Source organism: Brassica napus, chromosome A1, assembly GCF_020379485.1.
Source record: "Brassica napus cultivar Da-Ae chromosome A1, Da-Ae, whole genome shotgun sequence".
Taxonomy (NCBI): domain Eukaryota; kingdom Viridiplantae; phylum Streptophyta; class Magnoliopsida; order Brassicales; family Brassicaceae; genus Brassica; species Brassica napus.
This window is the reverse complement of record NC_063434.1, coordinates 10,136,555-10,157,885: the sequence shown is the minus strand read 5'-3', so window position 1 is coordinate 10,157,885 and position 21,331 is coordinate 10,136,555. Positions and strand designations below refer to the sequence as shown.

At 32.6% G+C, this 21,331-nt stretch overlaps 1 protein-coding gene and 1 long non-coding RNA gene across 2 annotated transcripts; both read right to left on the bottom strand.

The window, feature by feature from the left end:
- Window positions 1–13,148: 13,148 nt before the first annotated feature.
- On the bottom strand, window positions 13,149–15,285 carry LOC106420499. Its single transcript, XM_013861344.3, has 2 exons — window positions 14,905–15,285; window positions 13,149–14,588 (listed from the first exon to the last, which is right to left on the bottom strand). The coding sequence occupies exons 1-2, from the start codon at window positions 15,175–15,177 to the stop codon at window positions 13,338–13,340; spliced, it is 1,524 nt and encodes a 507-aa protein (XP_013716798.1). The 5' UTR covers window positions 15,178–15,285; the 3' UTR covers window positions 13,149–13,337.
- A 23-nt stretch (window positions 15,286–15,308) lies between these two features.
- Window positions 15,309–21,064, bottom strand: LOC125575873. The gene is made up of 3 exons (XR_007314420.1): window positions 20,774–21,064; window positions 20,554–20,676; window positions 15,309–20,426 (listed from the first exon to the last, which is right to left on the bottom strand). It is a non-coding gene; the product is annotated as an uncharacterized LOC125575873 (long non-coding RNA).
- Between the last annotated feature and the right edge of the window lie 267 nt (window positions 21,065–21,331).

Genomic DNA, 21,331 nt, shown 5'->3' with positions numbered 1-21,331 from the left:
CTAAAAATCATCTAATTCTAGAACAATAAAATAAAATACTTATTTTATTAACCTATGTTTTTCAGGTTTAGTTACTTAAGAGTTATACACGATAAAAATATATATATATAATATTTTACCATTCTAATATATGTAAACTATGTATAAATTAATAACTATTTGATTTATTAAATGAAACCAGAAAAAATATAATAAATATTTCAAATCTCTCATTTTTAAAATTATAATAGCTAGATAGGGTATTAGGAAAAAAAATATTAGACGAATGATCAATCTCTCATTCTTTGAACAAACTCAAAAGGATATGATTAGAATTTTATCATGATATTTCACAAAAAGGATTTTAAGAATAAAAATCAAGACTAGATTATTAAATCCGAATGAAATAATATATATAGTGCTTCCAATATTAAAAATCTCTTCGATTTCAAGAAATAGTGCATTTCTAGGATTGTCAGGATCAAATAACATATTAGATACCACATATTTAAAAAATAATTTTATACATAAACGTATATACTTTAAAGTAAGCACATAAATCAAAACTAATACTTTTTGTTTATTTACAATCATGTTTTAAGTAAATAGATCAAAGTAATCATTTTATTTACTTTATATGGTATATAATTAAACTTTAGTGATATTGACATAAATATATATAAAATATATGTAGAATATTTAAATATTGATATTTCCTACTCATATGATTTTATTAATATTGACATATTTTCTGTAACAAAATTTAAACAGTTAATCACAAAAGTTTTTATGTTAAATTTTTGGATATAAATTTTAAAATTAAAATATTAAGATCTCACTAATTTTTCAATGGCAATTTTGAAATTAACATATTTTTATATTTTTATATAGTATTTAATTTAATTTAAATGATATTGATGTATATATCCCCTATATATTATTTGAGAAGCATTGCAACATTTTTTTGTAGCCACGTGTCATCACTACAATGATTCTTAGAATCCTTAGAGAAATAGATTGGTCCATCTAAATATATAATAACTTTTTTATTAAACCACAATAAATATATTATTAATTACATTATTAATGTGCTTTATTATTTCCTTAAATAAGATTACGGAATTGCCTAATGTGGCTAAAGTATATATGACAATTAATGATTTTGAATAATAAAAATTTGAGAAAAATAAGTGTGTATTATAATTATATTTGTTTAATTTTAAGCTATTAAAATAAATTAAACAATCATAGTAACCATATAATAAAAATTAAAAAAATTATATATATATTATATTTTGAATTTTTAAAAACAAGTATAAATTACTAAAATTGTTAAAAGTTTCACATTCAAATTTTATGATCTATGATTTAAAACTTTTGTTATGACATGATACAAATAATTTAAAAATAATATAAGTAGAAAGTCTCATTTAATAAGTATCAAAAATAAAAGATATATAAATATATGTATCATTTTAAATTAAACTATATGCCATATAAAAATACATAAATATCTAAATTTTGAAATATACTTTGAACATTTTTTTGATAAAAAATTTGAAAAAATATTGACAACTTAATTTTTTAAAATATTATAAATTACTTAAACCATTAATCCCACAGTGAAAATTTTGTTATCACTAATTTAGACTTTTTGTTATAACAGATACAAATGATAAGAAACAATATGAGCAAAAAACATCATCTAATAAATATTAATATTAAAATATACCATATATATGTTACTATCATTTAAATTTAATTATATATCATATCAAATAGAAATTTTTTTTTCGATTTATAAAATTTATTTATATGTTCGCACCAATTTAATTATATAAATAGTAGATAATGAATTTTTAATTATTTAATATATATTTATTATTTCATAATATGTTATAAACATATAAAATATAAAATAATTTATATATATAATGTTCATCCCGCGCAAGGCGCGGGTCTTAACCTAGTATATAAATATTTATCAATGAGACTTCATATTTATAGGATTTATATTTATTTATATTTTGCTTGAACAAAAAAAAGTTAAACTATTGATGACAAAATTTTCATGTGGAATTTTTACCATTTTTAAAAGTTTATAGTCGTTTACAAAAAAATCAAAATATAACATATAAGAAAAATTTTAAATTTTATTATATGATTAATTTGATTGCTTAATTTTTTAATAATATAAATTTAAAAAATACAAAAATTGTTATCAAATATATATTATTTACAATCATTAATTGTTATATATATGTTAACTATATTAGGTAATTTGTAGTTTTAAAAAAAATAATTGAAAATATTCTTTTTGTATACGACTAATCAGTTTAATAGAAAATATAATATATATTTAAAAATTATTATAGTGATGATATATGATTACGAAAATACGTTAGGATATCCGTCTCAAAAACTTCTTACGAAACTTATGAACGTTACATTTTCAAGAAATAAGTTACCATATTTCCTATAATGCGTACACGGTGTCTTTATAAAAATGGAGTTTCATTACTTGACATCAATAAAATTAACCATTTTGTATGATTGAATTTTATATCCATTGTTCATTCTCCACTTTTCTCCGTAAAACTCAGATGTATATCTATTGCAATGCGTAAAAAGTACAATCCCCTATATATTAAAGGAGAAGCATTTCTTAAGACTTTCCTTAATTCTCTCTTGGTTATTTTGACATGGATGCATGAGAAGGCTTTATTCTCAATTTTGCATACGTGTCGCGCTGTGAGGGCTTCTCACAAAAGCGGTGACTTTAATACCATAATTTATTTCCTTTTTTTATTTTTTTCGGTTTATATTAAATAGCTTTTTCATGTCTATAGACTCATGGCTTTTTCATGTCTACGGACTCATATCTTTTTCACCTTCATCATGCTAAATATAATATAGAGACGAGAAATGTTGCTGCTCGAAGAGTACTTGAGCTTCCATCTTCCTCGATCAGTTTCGTGTAGAGACACAACTCGGTTCTGTTGCGAGTTATCACCTTCACCTTCATCTTATAGTACTGTTGCGAGTTATCACAACTCGGTTCTGTTGTGAGTTATCACAACTCGGTTCTCTTGCGAGTTATTACAACTCAGTTCTGTTGTGAGTTATCACGTTTTGAAGTTGGTTAACAAAACGAGTTTTGCGTAATGAACATTATCCATGGATGATACATCTATTGTGTTAGCTTCTTAGATCTATTGGTTTGTTTTCTCTTTAACAGGTTCTCTTTAACATGGAGACTAGCTACTCATGCGATGCTCGAGAAGATCCAGATGAGTCAATAGAATCAATAGAAGACATTATCCCTCATAGAGAAAATAGTTGTTCAGAAACTCCCTGAGAAAGACGAAGAACTCGAGATGATATAAAAAAAAAAAGAGAAGCTTTACTTGAGGTGCGTATCGAACAAATAGCAATGGAAGCTGAGCTAGGGCAACAACGTGCAAAGTGCAGCGAGTACATGATCGCTGCTCTCAACTAAAATCCGGAGGGAACTCACGCTCGACCAAGAGATAGCATCGAACGAAGTGGAGCCAGGAAAGTGGATGACACGCTTGGTTCAATGGGGAAAACAGTACAACGACGACGATGATGTGCAGTTTTATGGAGTGAGAGAGGAATGTATTTTGTTGTTGTCATGTAAGCATATGTGTTTGTGTAAGGAGTGTGAGAGGAAGCTTAGCTATTGTCTTTTGTGTCAATCTTCAAAGTTTCTAGGGATCGTGATTTATACACGACGTGTGCATGCATTGGCAGGGACAGTGGAGACAGGGAAGTGGATGACACGGCTTCTTGGGTATCTTAATAATCAACTCTATATAGTATAAGTCAGTTATAAGATTGTGCTAAAATTAGTTATATCATATAATTTTAGGCTGTTACGTTATTTTATATTGTATATGTTTTATATGTTACGTTTTACTTTTTTCCATGCATATAACATGAACATAATTCTAACTATTATATATAATAATGCACGTATAATAAAGATAAGACTAGACCCTGACCCGCGCGCCAGCGCAAAGATGAATTTTTGATTTTTGATTATTTATTTTATTAAATGATATATTTTTAATAATTGATCATATTATATCCACTAAGTAAATATTTTTTTGCATCTTAAACTATCTATTTTTTGACGAGTGTGAGGTATCATATAAGCAAATTGAGTATATAGAGTTAATTAGAAAATTGTAAGAACATAATATTTCTTACGTGTGCGATATCATATAAACAATGACCCGTCCAGTTAACATAAGTCATGATTTCTTTTATGTGTAATTTTTTAATCTGAATCATTTCGTAAAAAACTATATTAAATTTTACATATTTTAATTAAAATATTTTTAAATATCTTTACCTATTTATTTGAAATGCAACTCAATATTTTTTTTAAACAATTATAACAAAACCTTTGAAAAATATTTTTAGAAGTTTTTTGAAAAATCTGAAAATTAAAATTTTAAATTATATTTATCCTAAAATATGATTAGTTTCGATGTAAACGAAAACTAAAATGATGTAAAAAATAATAATATTCAATGATAATAACAATTTAAATTGATTATTTTAAAAAACAAAATATTTACAAAAAATATTGTTAGAAAAAATATTTATTTACCTTTCAAATATAAAATGAAAATATTATAATTATAAATAATAAAAATTATAAATAAAAACCATAAATTTAACAAATGACAAATAAGTTATATTATGCTAAAATTTTGCTTAATGTTATATTATCGTAGGAGCAATAATACCATATAAATTGTTTTACAAACATAGCCATTCTTAAATATTTTTTGAATAAATAATTATTTTTAAATTTAGTCAACTCAAAAATAATGCCCGTACGATTATGTGGGTCGAAATTTAGTTTTATTGATGCATGTTATATATTAGTGGTGCATGTTTTAGATAACATTTTAATGATGCACGTTTTGAAAAATCTCCATTATGAAAATTATGCACGTAAGAATAACTTATGAGTTTTATTATTAAAACTCATAAGTTATTTAAGAATATTTCATTAATGTGACTAAAAAGAACAAGCAATAAAATAGGTAGTTTAAATTCATTTAAGGATATTTCATTAATGTAACTAAAAAGACAAGAAATAAAATATATATTTTAAATTCATTTAAGGATATTTCATTAATGGAACTGAAAAAGACAAGCAAAAAAATAGGAAGTATAATTAATGAAGTAGGAAATTTTTAAAAAAATATGAAGTTTATATTCATTTAGGGATATTTCATTAATGGAATTGAAAAAAGACAGGCAAACAAATAGGAAATTTAATTAATGAAGTATGAGCATTTTCAAATGGGTATTTCTTTTTTTAATAATATAGATGTGTTTTACATTTATTAACAAGAAATCTTTCAAAAATTTTACCGATGGCAAATTGGTGTATATGAACGTTATAATATTGTTTTATATCGTATGTGTTAAAGATGATCTACGAGCAATAAATATTAGAGTAGTTACCAAGCAATTTTTTACATATAAAGAAATATCGTCGATCATTATTGATCCTCTTTGCTTAAATCAATTAAAAATATTTACGATTTTATAAATTTACCTTACAATATGTAAAATACTATTATAAACATATAATAAGAAAAAGTTTATATTAACTTGACCTACAATTCGAGAATAAGAATTAACGCATATATATATCACAGTACAACTTTTTAATAAATATCGTATATTATCAAGTTTATGTATATAAGAATCACTTGAGTAAACTTTTATTCACAGCTCTAAAACATCAGAACCCTGAACTTTTATTCCATAAGTCATGTGTCAAATTTGAAACCATTCAAGCCAATGTGAAAGATTCGGGTGAGGATCATTAGTTTGTAGAAGCATTATTCTGCTGCTGGTGGCATAATGATTGAGATGATTCTAATTGACTCCAACATGAGTGTTCCATAACCTTCATCTTACTAAAACTGAAATTATTTTTGTTTCATCATTTAGTTTTGACTATCTTTTTATTTCTGTGTAAGATGTTAAGATTAACGCATCTGTCAGAAAAGATCTGGTGAATCAGTTTGATTCATTCCTTTCACAAGGAAGTTAGAAGATTCTTATCATTTTCTCACTCAACCACTCATGCGATTCATACCGAATAATCATACATTCATACAAAACCAACTGATGTTATGTATTCAAAAACTATATTTTTGGTATGAATGAATGGTAACACAAAGCAATATGAAGAAATTTTAATTCTTTTACTCCACACTTAAGAGAATAAACTGAAACCAGACTGGATTACAAATTCAACATTCCCACACTAATCCCTTAGTATAATATAAAACATTAAATTTAACCATTTATTTCAATTTGCGCGGATTATTAACTAGTTATTAAATTATTGGAAAGCGCTCGGTAGAAACCATCCTGATCTTGGAAAACGGGACCCACGTGCCAGAAATCAGACAAAGACAAAGACATCTACGTGGAGGATAGCCATATACGTGTTCTTTTGTCCTAAACGTCTTATCCCAGCTGCTTACATGGAGCCTCCTTGTCCAGCCACCAAAAAAAAAGTGAATTGAGGAAATCGGCTGAAAGTTAGAACTTATATTAGGAAACATGCCGGTTTTAGAAAAGTTATTAGGAACATATAATTATCCATTTCAATTTGATCCTGTTTTCTAATTTTTATTTGACAAAATTCACTAAAATTAATGTATAAAAAATTTAGCGTGAATGTACATTTACAAATATAATTTTTTTTAGTTTCCAAGTTTTCTTGTTTGAAAAAGAATTTCCAAGTTGTTTTTTTGGTAATCAAAGTTATTCCAATCTTGTATCACGTAGTGTATATCAGTATATGCTTTACTATATTTACAGAAAGAAAACAATATTTTGATCTAACTAATGCATCTGCATGTCCGGAACCTTTTTTCGCATATACTACAATGATTTAACTGACTAAAGATACTTTTGGATATGTCGAATATGCTTAATCGGTTGTCAGATAATAAAACACGTTAAGCGTATTGTTACACAACAAATGGTATCTTCTTAAGTTTGGCAGGAAGGATTGGCAAATGTGGTAATAGAGTTAAATCAAATTTTCTATAGCTAGGCAGAGTTTGATATTTAATTTTTAGTTCTAGACAGATGTTTTCTCTGATCATTCACATGAAAATGTTGAACAGTCTGAACAGATCATATCATACGAGAGGTTAAACAAAGAAAAACGAAAAATGATTTGGCTTAAGTAGAATATTCCGCAATTTTTCAAGAAGGATTTGGGGAGGCTCGGAATATTCTTGAATAAGGGTCACGTAGTAGCAGCATGTGGACCAGCTCATCGAGGCAAGGTAAACACTAAACAGTTAGAACATTTGTTGTTGTTCTAGTACACTGACAAAGTAGATGTGAAATATGCAAATAATGTAATCATGCATATCGTCGTTTCTTAATCAATTGGTCGGTACAACTTATGTCCGATTTTTTTAATATTGTAATATACGTAAATCTAGTGAAAATCTGAATAACGTATAACCTTTGGTACCAGTGGTTAAACATGTTGGATAACAAAAATATAACTGAACTATTTTTTGAAAATCAGTTTACTATTTTTCTTAAACATGTATAAAACTGTGTACAGGCACATTGGTATGAGTATATATGGTTATGTGCTAATCCCAGATACACAAAAACAAGAGTAAACTCGTTTAGCAATTAATTCCCTTATACAGATGTTGGAAGCATGTCGTCATTCATTCTCAAGTCGATTGGCACCGGACTCTCAACTGGTTTTTTCGCCCATTGGTGGGTTCTTTACTTTATTGAATTATTTTGTTTTATTGGAACCATCCAGAGGTGTTCTTTGATATCTTATTTTTTGGTAGACAGACTTGCATATATGTGTTCGAGATATATGGTTGTTACCATGATAATACTATTGTATTCTTATATCCAGTGTACCCGGCTAACTTGTTGTCTCCTAAAACCGACTTAACTGAAAGCATCTTCAAAATAAATTCTACAATTTCAAATATATAATTTTTTGTTCTCCAAAAAAAAAAGTTCAAAACTTAAAATTTGAAGTTTAAAAAGTGAAATATTCAGTACTCAAAACTTAAAATTTGAAGTTTCATCTTTTTATTTGCATTTTAGTCCTTACAATTAATTATACATCATTTTATAATTCTTAAATATTTTTTCGTGTACCGTTTTAATCCTCAAAATTTTTATATCTCAGAAATATTTCATTTTTTTGTTTTTAATTCAAGTTTTACACATAAAATTAAATAAAATTTATAATATTTTAAAACTAAAAGTAGACAACAAGAATATTACAAAAAAAAACTTAATAATTTTTTTAAAAAAAGATACATGTAGACATATCTGCTACACAAATTTAAATATTACAACAACACTAATAGTCTAACAAGTTTGCTACTGAACCTTTAAAATCTTCAAAATATTATCCAAACAATTTTTTCGTAACCGAAGATGAAATATACGGAAATAATTTTATGGAATAATGTGATATTTTTCATAATATTTAATTATTATTTTTTATTTATAATTTTATATTTTAGTGTACAATTTTATTAATTAATATTTATGTAATATATTTTGTATATGTGTTAGTTAGTTATAAAATTTTATGGATTTATATTAATCATTGATATCTCATGATTTTAATGAATTTTAGATTCATATTTAAGTTTAATATGATAATTTTAGATTGCATTTAGGTCTTTATGTTGCATTTGCATACTCATTTGCATATCATAGGGGTTGGATTGCACAAATGGAAGTTTGGAGCCAAAATGTGAGGTTGTTCTTGTGCATTCAAGACTTAGTGGCTGATTTGGAAACCATCAAAAGTCGAGGGACCAATGCTGCAAATTCAGAATACTTGCTTGGGTTAAATCGCACAATAAAAAGTCCAGGGGTTGATTTGAGAGGCATCGCTGCAAATTATGAAGTATTGGGGCTGAATTGTAAACAAGAAAAACTCCAGGGACCAAGGTCGCAAATTGATAGAACATCTCCATTGTTGTTTCTCTTCTGGGACATCACCTCCAATGCCCACCCTCCTTATCGGTCAATCTTTGAAGGACATGAAACAAAAAGGAAAAAATATAAAATGGCAAATTGCTGGAATTTACAGTTAACCCTAAGGAAGGTAAACTATTTACGGGTTTTACCAAGTTTAACCGGAGAGAAAACCGAATCGAATTGAAATACGAACCAAAGATCATAAATTAGACTTAACCGTTCCCAATCCAACTTAAACCCTCCGATCCAATCTCGATTTTAACCATCTCGAACCCGAATCCAAATAACCACTCAATTTCGATTTAAACCAAGTCTCCCCTTTATTTCCATTTCCCCTCTCTCTCGGGATCCCCTCTCTCTCAACGGTTTCCCCCAAATTCGAAAACGTAACCCTAGAACATCCCACTCCCCTTCGATTCCTTCGATTTCCCTTCGATTATTCACCGAAAACGTGTGAATCATGGTTGAAACTAGGCTGGGTAAGAGAAAGGATAGGCCTCCTCCAACGGCTCCTCCTCCGCAAAAGAGCGGGACCTCGAAGAACTCGAAGAAGAACAAACCGAAGAAGAGTTCCAAGAAGAGAAAAACGACGGATGAGGAATCACCGGCGGTTGATTTTGTTGGAACCGTGGGAGTTGCGGAGGAGAATGAAGTAGAAGAACCGGCTAAGGATGTAGAAGATCGGGAGAAAGAGAAAGAAGAATCGGAGAAGGAGAAAGAAAGGGAAGAAGAAAATGGAGACGAAGATGAAGAGGAAGAAGAAAATAGCGATGAATCTCAAGAAGAGAAAGACGAAAATGGAGACAAAGATGAAGAGGAAGAAGGAAATAGCGATGAATCTCAAGAAGAGAAAGACGAAAATGGAGACAAAGATGAAGAGGAAGAAGGAAATAGCGATGAAGAAGTAGAGAACAAAGATGAAGAAAAAATCCAAGAGGAGGAAGACACCGGAGAAGAAGAGAACGGGACTCCCGAAGAGAACAGAGGTCAAAATGAAAATGAAAATCAAGAACAAGGAGAACCCCCATTGGAAGCGGAATTAGGAAATGTTGATGGTGATGGTGAAGGGGTTCTCGGGCAAGGAGAAGAGGTAATAAGTGTGGAACTTGAATAGGGTTTAACTAGATATACTAGGAAAGGCTCGGATAACTTAGGAGAACTATGTTTTAGTACTTGCATAACTGATGTAGAACACAATGTTACTTGCAGGAATTAGAGGCAACCGAGGCAATCAAACCGTTGAGGATGTACTTCTATGAGTCGGAGTACAAGAAACAAATAAAGCTAGCGACCAAATGTTTCGTCAAAGACGTTATGGTTACATTTGACAATCTGGAACCGCCGATGAGTGATACTGAGAGGAAGTGGTTTGAGAAGCATCCACAATTCTGTCACGTGTTCCACCTGGAGAAAGACTCAAACCACATGGTCCAAGGAATGTGGATGTTGCTATTGCGGACAGTGGATAGCTCGAAGAGGAAGGAAGTGTGGTTCATTGTGAATGGTGTTCCCATCCGCTATGGCCTGAGAGAACACGCTTTGATCTCAGGTCTTAGCTGCCGCAACTATCCACTTGGGTATAAGGAGTTTGGTGATAGAAAGTTCGTGAAGCGCCATTTCAAGAAGGGAGAATCAATAAGGCTTGAGGATGTCAAAGCGAAGCTGTTGGCTATGGGAGAACACAGAGACCGGCTGAAGATGATGGTTTTGTTCTTTTTAGGAAGTGTTATCTGTGCGCAAACGAAAGTAGGAAAAGGCGCCAGAGATGTTTTGGAATTCTTCCAAAGAGCTGTGGACGATCTCGAGTTCTGCGAAAACTTTCCATGGGGGAGGTACTCGTTTGATTACATGGTTAAGGAGATATCGCACACCATAGATCATTTTGGAGGCCGGGTTAGAGAGAAGACTTTATGGCCACTTCCAGGTTTCTGTCTGCCACTGGAGGTAAGCAATTGAAGATAATCACCTTATCATTTGTTAATTTTATTGTGTTAAGTGTTTGTACATGATTGGTATGTAGTTGCTTGCTTTTGAGGCAATTCCCAAGTTGGGATTGAAGTTCAGAAAAGAGGTTGAAGACGTCGATGTAGACTGTCCTAGGATGTGCAGATCAGTCTTTAAATCAGCAGGGATGAAAGGGTTTTCACTTTCAAAATTGAATCGGGAACTGGACAAACTGGACAAAATAACGGTATGTTTCTTCCCCTACAAACTTTGAAAATGTTGTAGCATTATACTAACATAAGATTATTTTTTGGTTTTAATTTTTTGGTATCAGTCACGGGATATCCACAGCATCCTTCCTACCAAGACAGAAGAAGAAGTAGCTCTTTTGGAAGAGATGACTGAAGAGGAGGACGACGTTGATGTCGATGATATTTCTGTTGACAGTTGGATAAAGCGTCTTGCGGAAGGACATTCAGTCTTTTTGAAGAGATGTATGATGTAGACGTTGCTGCGCGTGATCCAAATGCACAAGAGGCTGTCGACGAAGATCAGGATGACGAAGAAGGTGGAGAGGAAGGAGGCGCAAGCCAGAAGAAGATGATGGAGGAGTTGATCAAACAAGTGAAAATGTTTGGCACTCAGCTAAAGAGAGTTAAGAAGACAATGGACAAGTTTGAGGAAAGGATGGTGGTTCCGTTTGAGGCGTTTATGAAGAAAGCTATGGATGAAGGGCAAGGAAGCAGGGAGTGAAGAACTCGGTTATGTATTTTGTAAACTCGGTTATGTATTTTGTGGGAAGTTGGACCCATTATTTTGTTGTTGTGTGGATGTTGGAAACCTATTGACTTATTAGGTATGTTGGATGGAACTTGTTCTTGTTATCATGGATGTTGCAATCTTGTTATCATGGAAGTTATGATTATTTTTTGAATGTGCCTCTTAAGGAAAACTAAGAAAAGTAGGATAACTTAATGAAAACTAGGACAACTAGGAGAACTTGTAGAACTTAATGAAAACTAGGAAAACTAGAAATACTAGGAAAACTAATTCTTCAACACCACACTTAAACTAAGCATACAATTCTTCAAACTTCCTAACAATGTCATCTTCTTCATTTTCGTCATTCCCGCCCCCGCCCTTCCCTGTCTTCTTCTTCTCCAAGTGACTTTTCATTTCAGAAATGGTCTTCTGTAATTGCTCAATCACTTTATCCTTCTCCTGGATTTCATCACGGGCTTGAAGCAATGCTCTCCTTTGCCATTCTGTACCAACCTCTTCATCGAACCAAGAGAAGTAATTGCATTCATTTCCAAGCTGCAATAAGGTCAAAATTCAAACCCAATTCAAATTCAGATTCCATTATATCCAGATTCCATCATATATTCATACCTTAAAACGCGGACAGCCATAAAAGTGTCGACCAGGATTTTTCTCAGTCCAAGCTTGCCTTATTTTCGCCGGCAAGCCACAGTGACACAACCTCAGACAAGAAAATCGGCGGCGGCTCCTTTGCGATAAAGACGAACCCGAACCCGAACCCACTTCCATCTTCACTTTTTCCATCTCACTTGCTCGGCGAGGGGGGAAGAGAATTCGATTCTCAAAATAGAGAAGAGAGACGAGAGAGGGAGAGAGACACGGGAGAGAGGGGGGGAAGAGGAAATGGGGGGAGAAATAGAGAGAAAGAGAGAGGGAGAGATGAAAAAGGGATAAAAAGTCAAACTGAAAGTACTTGAAAGGCTTTGGGAGGGGAGTAAATTTGTGTGGTTGAGATAATTGCCCAAAAAAAATTTGTTCATAGTTATACCCAAGATACTAGTATTCCCAACTTTGGTCATAGTTATATTTTTGTCGGTTTCTAATTTATTTAGTGTTACTAATCTATTAAAATTGGTTATCTAGTTTTACCTTCAATATTACTAGTTTAAATTGTTATATATATAGTTCCGTGCAATTATATTTAGCGAATAGATATAACTCGAAAGTTTCGTTTGTAAGATGTCTTTGGCCAACAAAGTGTTATTGGAATTACAAGGTCTCGTAAGGGATACATGAGAGTTTTTTTCCTAAATTTCAGAAATTGATAACCGAGTTTTATTATAAATATATGTTAGAGTTGCGAAAACAAATATAAAACAATGATATTCAGGTTTTGATAGAGAAAAAACTATGAGATTCGAGTTTTGATATAGATAATACTAATGTCATTACAAAACAAAGTAGATTTCAAGTTTACGCAGTTTTCCAAGTCATACAACACGATACAACACGAAATGAAACAAAGTTCAAGAGCCACAAAATCAAGTACCCAAATGCATTACTCGAAATATGCATTACTCCAAATTCATCCAAATTTAAACTCTTTTCCTTCCTTGCCGCTTGATGCGATATGGAGGTATGATCTTCACCTCCTTGATCTGATCTGGTACATTCCAAGAAGCCATGTCGGGCACAACATTAAGTGTTCTGGAATACGCCAAATGCCACATTTCCGTCCAGTAGTATTTTGAGCACAACTCATGGATATCAAGGCGCCTGCCATCAACATTCCTAGCGAAATAGATATAAGCTGCCAGTCCATGCAGACAAGGGAACTTTTCATAGTCCCACACCTTGCAAGTACAAGTTTTTCCAACCAAGGTCGCCCAAAACACCTTTCCTGCAGTGTCAGTGATCTCGTACTTAAGCTCGTAACTATCAAGTTCCCGCACAGGTAACTTATGTGCAACAGCCCATAGATCGTGCAAGTAGTTCTCAACCCGAGGCACCAGTCTTGTATTCATTGATCTAGAAACAACATCCTTCCGTTGAGTGAACCAATCAGAGAATTTCCTAATGATACAATCCAGCATTGGTATTAAGGCCCACCTTGTTGCCTCTTTAAACACGTTCTTCATTGATCCCAGAGTGTTGCTTGTATCCAAGTTGTACCTATCACGTGGGAAAAAAACCCTTGCCCATTTGTCCTTTTCAATACCACATTCCTCCACATACTTGTACGCAGCTGGACATCTTATCTTAAATGAGTCGTAAGCAGAATTGAAGTCATCAACCGTGTAATATCTGCCCAACTCCATAAGTTTTTGCCCGACTATATTCTTGTTGACGTTACAAGCATGTAATTTCACCTTTTCCTTCAAATGCCATAAACAATGACCATGGTGAGCCTGTGGAAATACGTTTCCTATGGCGAAAATCAAGCTCTGATGAAGAGTACTAATGAAAACCAGTTCAGAAGAGTCTGGTATAACACTTTTAAGCATCTCGAAAAACCAAGTCCAACTAGCAAGATTCTCACCATCTACTACTGCAAACGCAAGTGGATAACTCTGACCATTAGGATCCTGAGCTTTCGCGAAAACTAAAACACCACCGTTCTTCAGACGTATCCCCTCCACAGCTATCACCTTCCTCATAACTGCAAACCCTTCAATGCAAGCTCCCAAAGCTATGAAAAGGTACTCAAATTTACTTCTATCATCCAATTTCAAACAGGTTTTTGTCCCCGGATTCACTTGCTCTAACATGTACAAATAGCTATACAACATCTTGTAGCTCTCTTTCGGACTACCAGGTATATCTCTGACGTGATTGCTCATTGTGTCCTGCCAAAAGGAACCAAACAAAAGAAACTCACTACAATTTCCCCTACTATTATCCTGCTACAGTTTTACCAGTTATTCGAATTTTTCCTGTTTTCCTAATTCTACCAGTTGTACCCAGTTATTCAGTTTTACTACAATTTATCAAGAACAATTGAATAATCTAGGGTTTATCCCTATCCCTCAACTCCAATTCACCTACCGAAATTCATTATACCGAAATTTACCCCGAAACTAAACAAAACTTGTCACAATTACAAATCTATTAAAACCCCCAAAACCTACTTCCGAAATAATGCTCGAACAGAGCATAACTTACCGGCAGCGTTCGAGAAGCTGAGAGAGAGAGGAGTGGAGGAGGAGTGGAGGAGGAGTGGAGGAGGGGGAGAGTGGAGGAGGAGCTGCAGGAGGAGCTGTAGGTTGGGTGGTCTGGGGGGAGGGGAGCTCGGGGAGAATCGGGATTCACTTTTTTCTTTTTTTTTAGACCAAACCAACAAACATAAGAACCACTTTTAATTTTTTTTACAGACCAATCCAATTCAGATCCGACCAAACCCGAGTTATGTTGGATGCCGATTTTGGTTTGGGACATTCTTGGTTCCAATTAAAATATGTCCTTTTGGTCTTTTCACATATTCATTAATGCTTGATGGGTATAGTATATTTTATGGTGCATAGGAGATTGATTGAGGAGGAGATTGGGCATTAGAGGTGATGTCCCTTCTCTTCTCCGTGACGATGGCTGCGACGGCGAGAAGCGACGACTCCGGAGCTTCAGGACATGCTTTCACGGCTCGAGCTGAGGTCACTACGGAGGATCTGAGCTAGCCTGAACATGATGATCCGTGGCGGAGTTCGTGGTGGAAAGCGGAGGTTTCAAGGACGACAGCCAGTGGATCACCATTGGAGCTCGTGGTCAAGCTTTCACGGAGGAGACTGAAGCGACGACTCCCGATGGCGATTCCGGAGCTTCCACGGCGGAGATTCTGAGCACGGCCACAGGAGATAGAGAGGCCGTGAGCCGACGACGACGACGGAGCACTACGGTGGAGCTGAGCACGGCCACAGAGGAAGCTTGGTCGCGTCTTGGAGGAGACGGTGGCGCAGTCACGGCTTGATTTGCGACGAAGACTGAAGCTTGGGCTGACGACGACGACGGCGTGAATCAGAGCAGGAGAGAGACACCGTTGAGCATTGAGCGTGGTTCACAGCGACCACTGGCAACGCAGGAAGAAGAACCCGCTCGGGAAATCCATCATAAAAGATCAAGCATCACAGCGGCTTAGTGAAACGGGATGATGAACCCGCTGGGAAAAGACCCATGCCCCTGTCCAATATCGACTTGGTGGAGCGGGATGCGATGGCCGCTGTGGATGCGATTTTGAGATGTTGACCGGTTTATTCCGGTTTGACCCGGTTTAATTCAATTAAACCAGCACGACTTGTACACCTCTATAAATAGATTTAAACCTAGAAACTTTATTTTTATCTCATTTTCTCTCAAGACTTTGTCTAAACTTGTAAAAGCTTGAATCTTTCTATAATCTAAGGAAGTACTTCATCTTATAATTGTATTTCTCTTGCTCATTAACATGATTAGCCTTGATCCTTATATGGGTTTAAGGTTTCTCATGGAGATTATTGAGTAGACACATTTTGGATTCATGGGTTAAGGTAGATTAGGGTGATTAAGCTAGATCTAAGGTGTTTTAGTATAGATCCATCTTGTTCCTTGCTAGTAGAGTGCTTTTAATGCAACTCTAGAGTTGGCCTCTCTAAAGTTGAGCTCTAGGCATTTCATACCCGGAAGGTGTTTGATGAAATGCCTGAACCAACTCTCCTAAGCTTTTAACATTCTTTACCAAAGGAATTTGTTGTTAAAGGTGTTAAGATGGCTAGTAGACTTGAGATTAATGATTACTTAGATAACATTCAACCAAAGGAATTTGATGCTTGAGTTATCTACGTAAATGAGCATTCATCTAGGGATAGAGTTTGTTTAGGATTGTGTCTAGGCCTAAGGTAGATAGATTGGTTGAAAGTTGACACCTTTAGATTGAAACTTGGTCACCTTATATCAATTATCCTTACCCATGAATCCATCCTTAGCATTTGATTGAGTTCTTGTACTTATTTCTTGATTGGATTTGAGATCACCTTGTTTATATTTCTAGGATCTTAGCTTGTTACAAATCATCCATCTTCTTGTTTGCTTAGATTAAGAAAGCTTGTGTATTCTTGGTGTTATAGGTCACTAGTTCCTTGTGGATTCGATCCTAAAATGCTACAATGACATACCATTCGATTGTGGTATTGTTGGCACATTAGATTAATTGGTGTGTGCTTAAACGCGTAATCAATCATCATAAATATAAAGACCATAATGTAAAACACAAATAATTTTGAGTTAATTTTGAAATTTGATATTTGGAGAAGAACATTTTAAAACTTTAAATATAGAATTTTGCAAATGTCAAAATATAGACTATTTTTTAGAGATGTTCTAAGCGGTGGTCTTTTTAATACTATACAACATGGATACAAATATTTAATATCATAATATTTTACTCGTTTTGCATATATACGTCAATATGACTACAACCGACGCAGCCACATGTCTCTGGTGTATAAAATGAGAGTTAAAAAAATGTATGTTGAGTAATATTGAATAAATGCTGGTAAAAGCTGTCGCATGTTTTATCTCTATATAGTTTTGTGCTATCGTGTGTGATTACAATCAAGCATATGTTTTTGATATTTGTACATCAATTACGTAAAGTTAAGTTAGTTCCTCCACGAAATTTACACATTCGCATTACCAGTGTGCCAATCTTTATCATTGTCTAGATTCAAATATCTAATTACTAATTAGGAAATGTATACATTTCATTAGCATTAGAACTTAGAAGTACATCAGAGATTGAACATGTGCAACATATACTACTATATATCAATATTTTGTCACCATCATCAGTTATATTAACCATTAATATTCTATTTGTACGAGGGATAAAGAGCCCTGGCTAGGAGTAGATCCCAAGAGACCAAGGAGAGAAAGGTAAATGGAACTATCGTTTCATCATATTTTTAACTTGTGTGGTTGAATTTGAATTATATACAAACGTTGATTTGTGTTAAAAAAAAAAATACAAACGTTGATTTATCATAGCTTTTGAAAAGGATGGTTTCCGATCTATATGCCTTAATAATTACGAATACGTTAAGAGCACTTGTAAAATGGCCATTAAATTTCTCGTATTGATCAGTTGTGTATTTGACAAGCAAATTGAAACAGGTAAATTAATTGCTAAAAATCATACACACTATTAAGGCTAATACTACAAAAGGCTGAAGGTTAGGTTTTTGTTTTGAAACACAACTAAAGGTTAGGTATCATATACTTATACTATCGTAAATTAAAGTGCTATAATTATGTTAATTGTTGTGTGCCCCCAACTCATTTTAAAAATTCTTTGTAAAACACTGACTATTTTTCAGTATGACCCCATGTTTTTAACAAAACTATCCTTAGTTCTATGAATATAATTAGTTTTGCCCCTTACAAAATTTTTTTCTACCTCCTCCCCTGGTTGTGTGCATGCCCTGATTTCTCCATATTGCTAGTTTTTCCCTTTTTCTCTAACACAAATACGTCTTTATGAATAAAATTATCTGTGATGGATATATAAATACCAACAAGATAACCTTTCTTTTTCTTTTTACAATAACGCTAACCTTTCTTTTTCTTTTTACAATAACGCTAACCTAATCTATCCTATACTAAAAGACAAATATAGAGTGTTTTTAGTCTGTCCACGTAGGATAATATATTAGACCAATCAAAACATTTTGTTAATACACGTAGGATCCACACGCGACCGATAACAAGATTTTGGAAGCAAATGTATGGGCTTCGTTTTGGTTTACTGGGCTTCGTATCTATTGGTGGTTAATACACGTAGGATCCACATGCGACGGATAACAAGATTTTGGAGGCAATGTATGGGCTTCGTTTTGGTTTACTGGGCTTCGTATCTATTGGTATAATTAAAAAAAAAAACCAACCCGAGACGGATAACACGATGCTGAACGCCTCCAGCTCTTCGCCTTCTTCACCGTTTTTGCTCTCTCCAGAGGGGGTCCACGTGTACACTCTGTAGGTCCCACAAAAAAAACTGTGTGATTTGCGTTTAAGTTTTTGCTTGAAGTGAATTATGAAATGGGCAGATAGAATAACTTTTAATTTCGTTTGCTTATCCATCAACACGAGAAAGAAAAACGCATAAGTAGCTCAAAATATTTATGTTCACATACAATGTATCTTCCTTATATTCATTTTGCTATTTTCAAATTTATTTTATTTTAATATATCTTTACAATATATTAGACACACAGTTACATGTAATGATGATGCCTTACGAAAGAATATCAGAATAAACATTAAAACCTCTTCACGTAGTAGGCATTTCTCAAGTAATTTGTCTCATATTTCTCCCTTGCCCTCTCATTAACATCAAACCTCATATATTTTTTTACATTGCTGATGCAGAGAATAAAGACAAGGAATAAGCTTACACGTATTTTTTTTCAAATAAGCATATGAAAAGTAAGTCTGTTTCCAGAGGTCTGAAATCAAGTACTCGCCTAACTCGAACCATCATAAATTTTCCTTTTATGTCTACAAAGTATTCCATATGGGTACGATCTTCTACACTCGACAAGCGAACATACCTTCGTGTGTATTACTTTTAACTTTTTTAAAAATGCTTGGTCGCTAGGTTTAGTATTAATTTGAAGGTTTTTTAGATTTCTTAATGCATACCCAATGTTATTTTTAAAGTTATATTGCCGGCATACGTTCTTATGATTTTTTTGCTTCTCTAAATAAAACCACAAACCCTTCAGATCAATATGTATGATTTCTTTTTCACTCTTTTTTCATATATTCAAAATTCTTTGCCTCTAAAATTTTGTCAAGATATTGAACTTACATGAAAGATGCGTTGTAAATATAGCTTTTGGCCAAAGGAAATCATCAAAAAAAACATTAATAAAAGGATAACAAGATCACTACCTACTTCCCAAGTTCAAAAACTTTGTAATTTTTTTAGGGCAAATTTATCAAATGATATTGCATAGGGCGGACAAATTTATCAAACTTTGTATGTTCTTTGTATAAACTAAAAATAAAAATACATCACCACATTATCTGCCCGTAGGGCGGACGCGGACCTAGTAAACCTAAACAGAGAGAGAAGAGTTCCATGATAAAAGTCGAGGTCTAAATTTATTAAAATACTATATTACTAGTATTACCACCTGTGCTATGCACAGGTCAATTCTCTGTTTTGTAAAAAAATCAAAATAAAGAAAATATATATAAAATATACTTGAAATAATATATTTGATGATATCAAATAGAAAAAATACTTAATTTAATTTAATGTAAATTTAGATATGATGAACCTAATAAATTTACTATTTAATTTTTATTGTTTTCTGAAAGGTCTTAGTTTTTTTAGTTTTTTGATAGGTCCAAATCTTTATAGTTTAAAATTGACATTTTATGTGAATTTACCTAATTTGATCAGAAAATGCTAATTTACCTAACATCTTTTTGGAAAAAACACACATCTAAACAAAATTAACCCACGTTACTTTATTTTTATAGGTTGATGAATTTATAAAATTATAATTTTAAACTATAGTTACCTTTTATAAATTAAAAGAATTCTCTAGCCACAATTAAATAAAGTAAACTCACCTTTGGATTCGTAACTGCAAGCTTCACGATACTTTCAGCAATAGCTTTACATTCAAACTCAATTGCAGTAGTGAATACTGAAAAATAATTGATTCAAGAAATAAAACATCAAAAATGTTACAAAAAAAGTCAACACATCAAAGAGAAAAATAGTAAAGAATGAAAAACATGCAAAACATGCAAAATCTTTTGTCAGGCCAAAACCTTATGATCTTTGATTCAACCGGAAGATCACTGGCCGTGAGTGTAGTTATAAGTTCCTTCACAAGAATAAAATTTGCTTATGCTTCGCTTCATTCTATCTCTCCAAACCGTGACTTCCAGAGGCTGTGAATCAATAGATAGAAAAAACTAAGTTAGATATGCCATAGTGATCTAAAATTGATTCTCTTCAAAATTACTGTACCAGTTATCAATTGCTTACCGCAATTCCACGGTATCAATCTAAAGATTGTCACTAATAGACTTTTAAGTATTAGTTTAGATGAAAAATAAAAAAATAAAATTGGTACAAAAAAAAAAGAAGGTACGAAGAAACCTGACGTGAAAATTGAAATTTTAAAAGGACTGAAAAGATTTCTTGTTTTGCTGGAGAAGATGGAAAAAGAAGGAAAAGAAACTGAGAGTAAATTTATAAAAGAGGAAAACAGTTTGAAATCGTGTCAAGTGAGTTTGAACGTGGATGGATTATTGTGATACGTATTTGCTAAATTGTTTGAAAATTGTTTTTTTAATTTTTTTCAAAGTATTTTCCATTTGTCAAAATTTGATTTGTTAAGTGACTTGTGCTTTAGTATATAAATGATACGTAAATATATGAAAATGTGACAAACTAGTTACTAACCGTCGTTTTGTTTTAAAAACCTCGCCGTTTATATATTTTGCTACTATTAAACTCTAGTTTTATAATTTTTGTATACAAAGAGAAAGCTGAGTTCAGTAATCCAACATGCAATCGATAAGAAGAAACATAAAACATGTA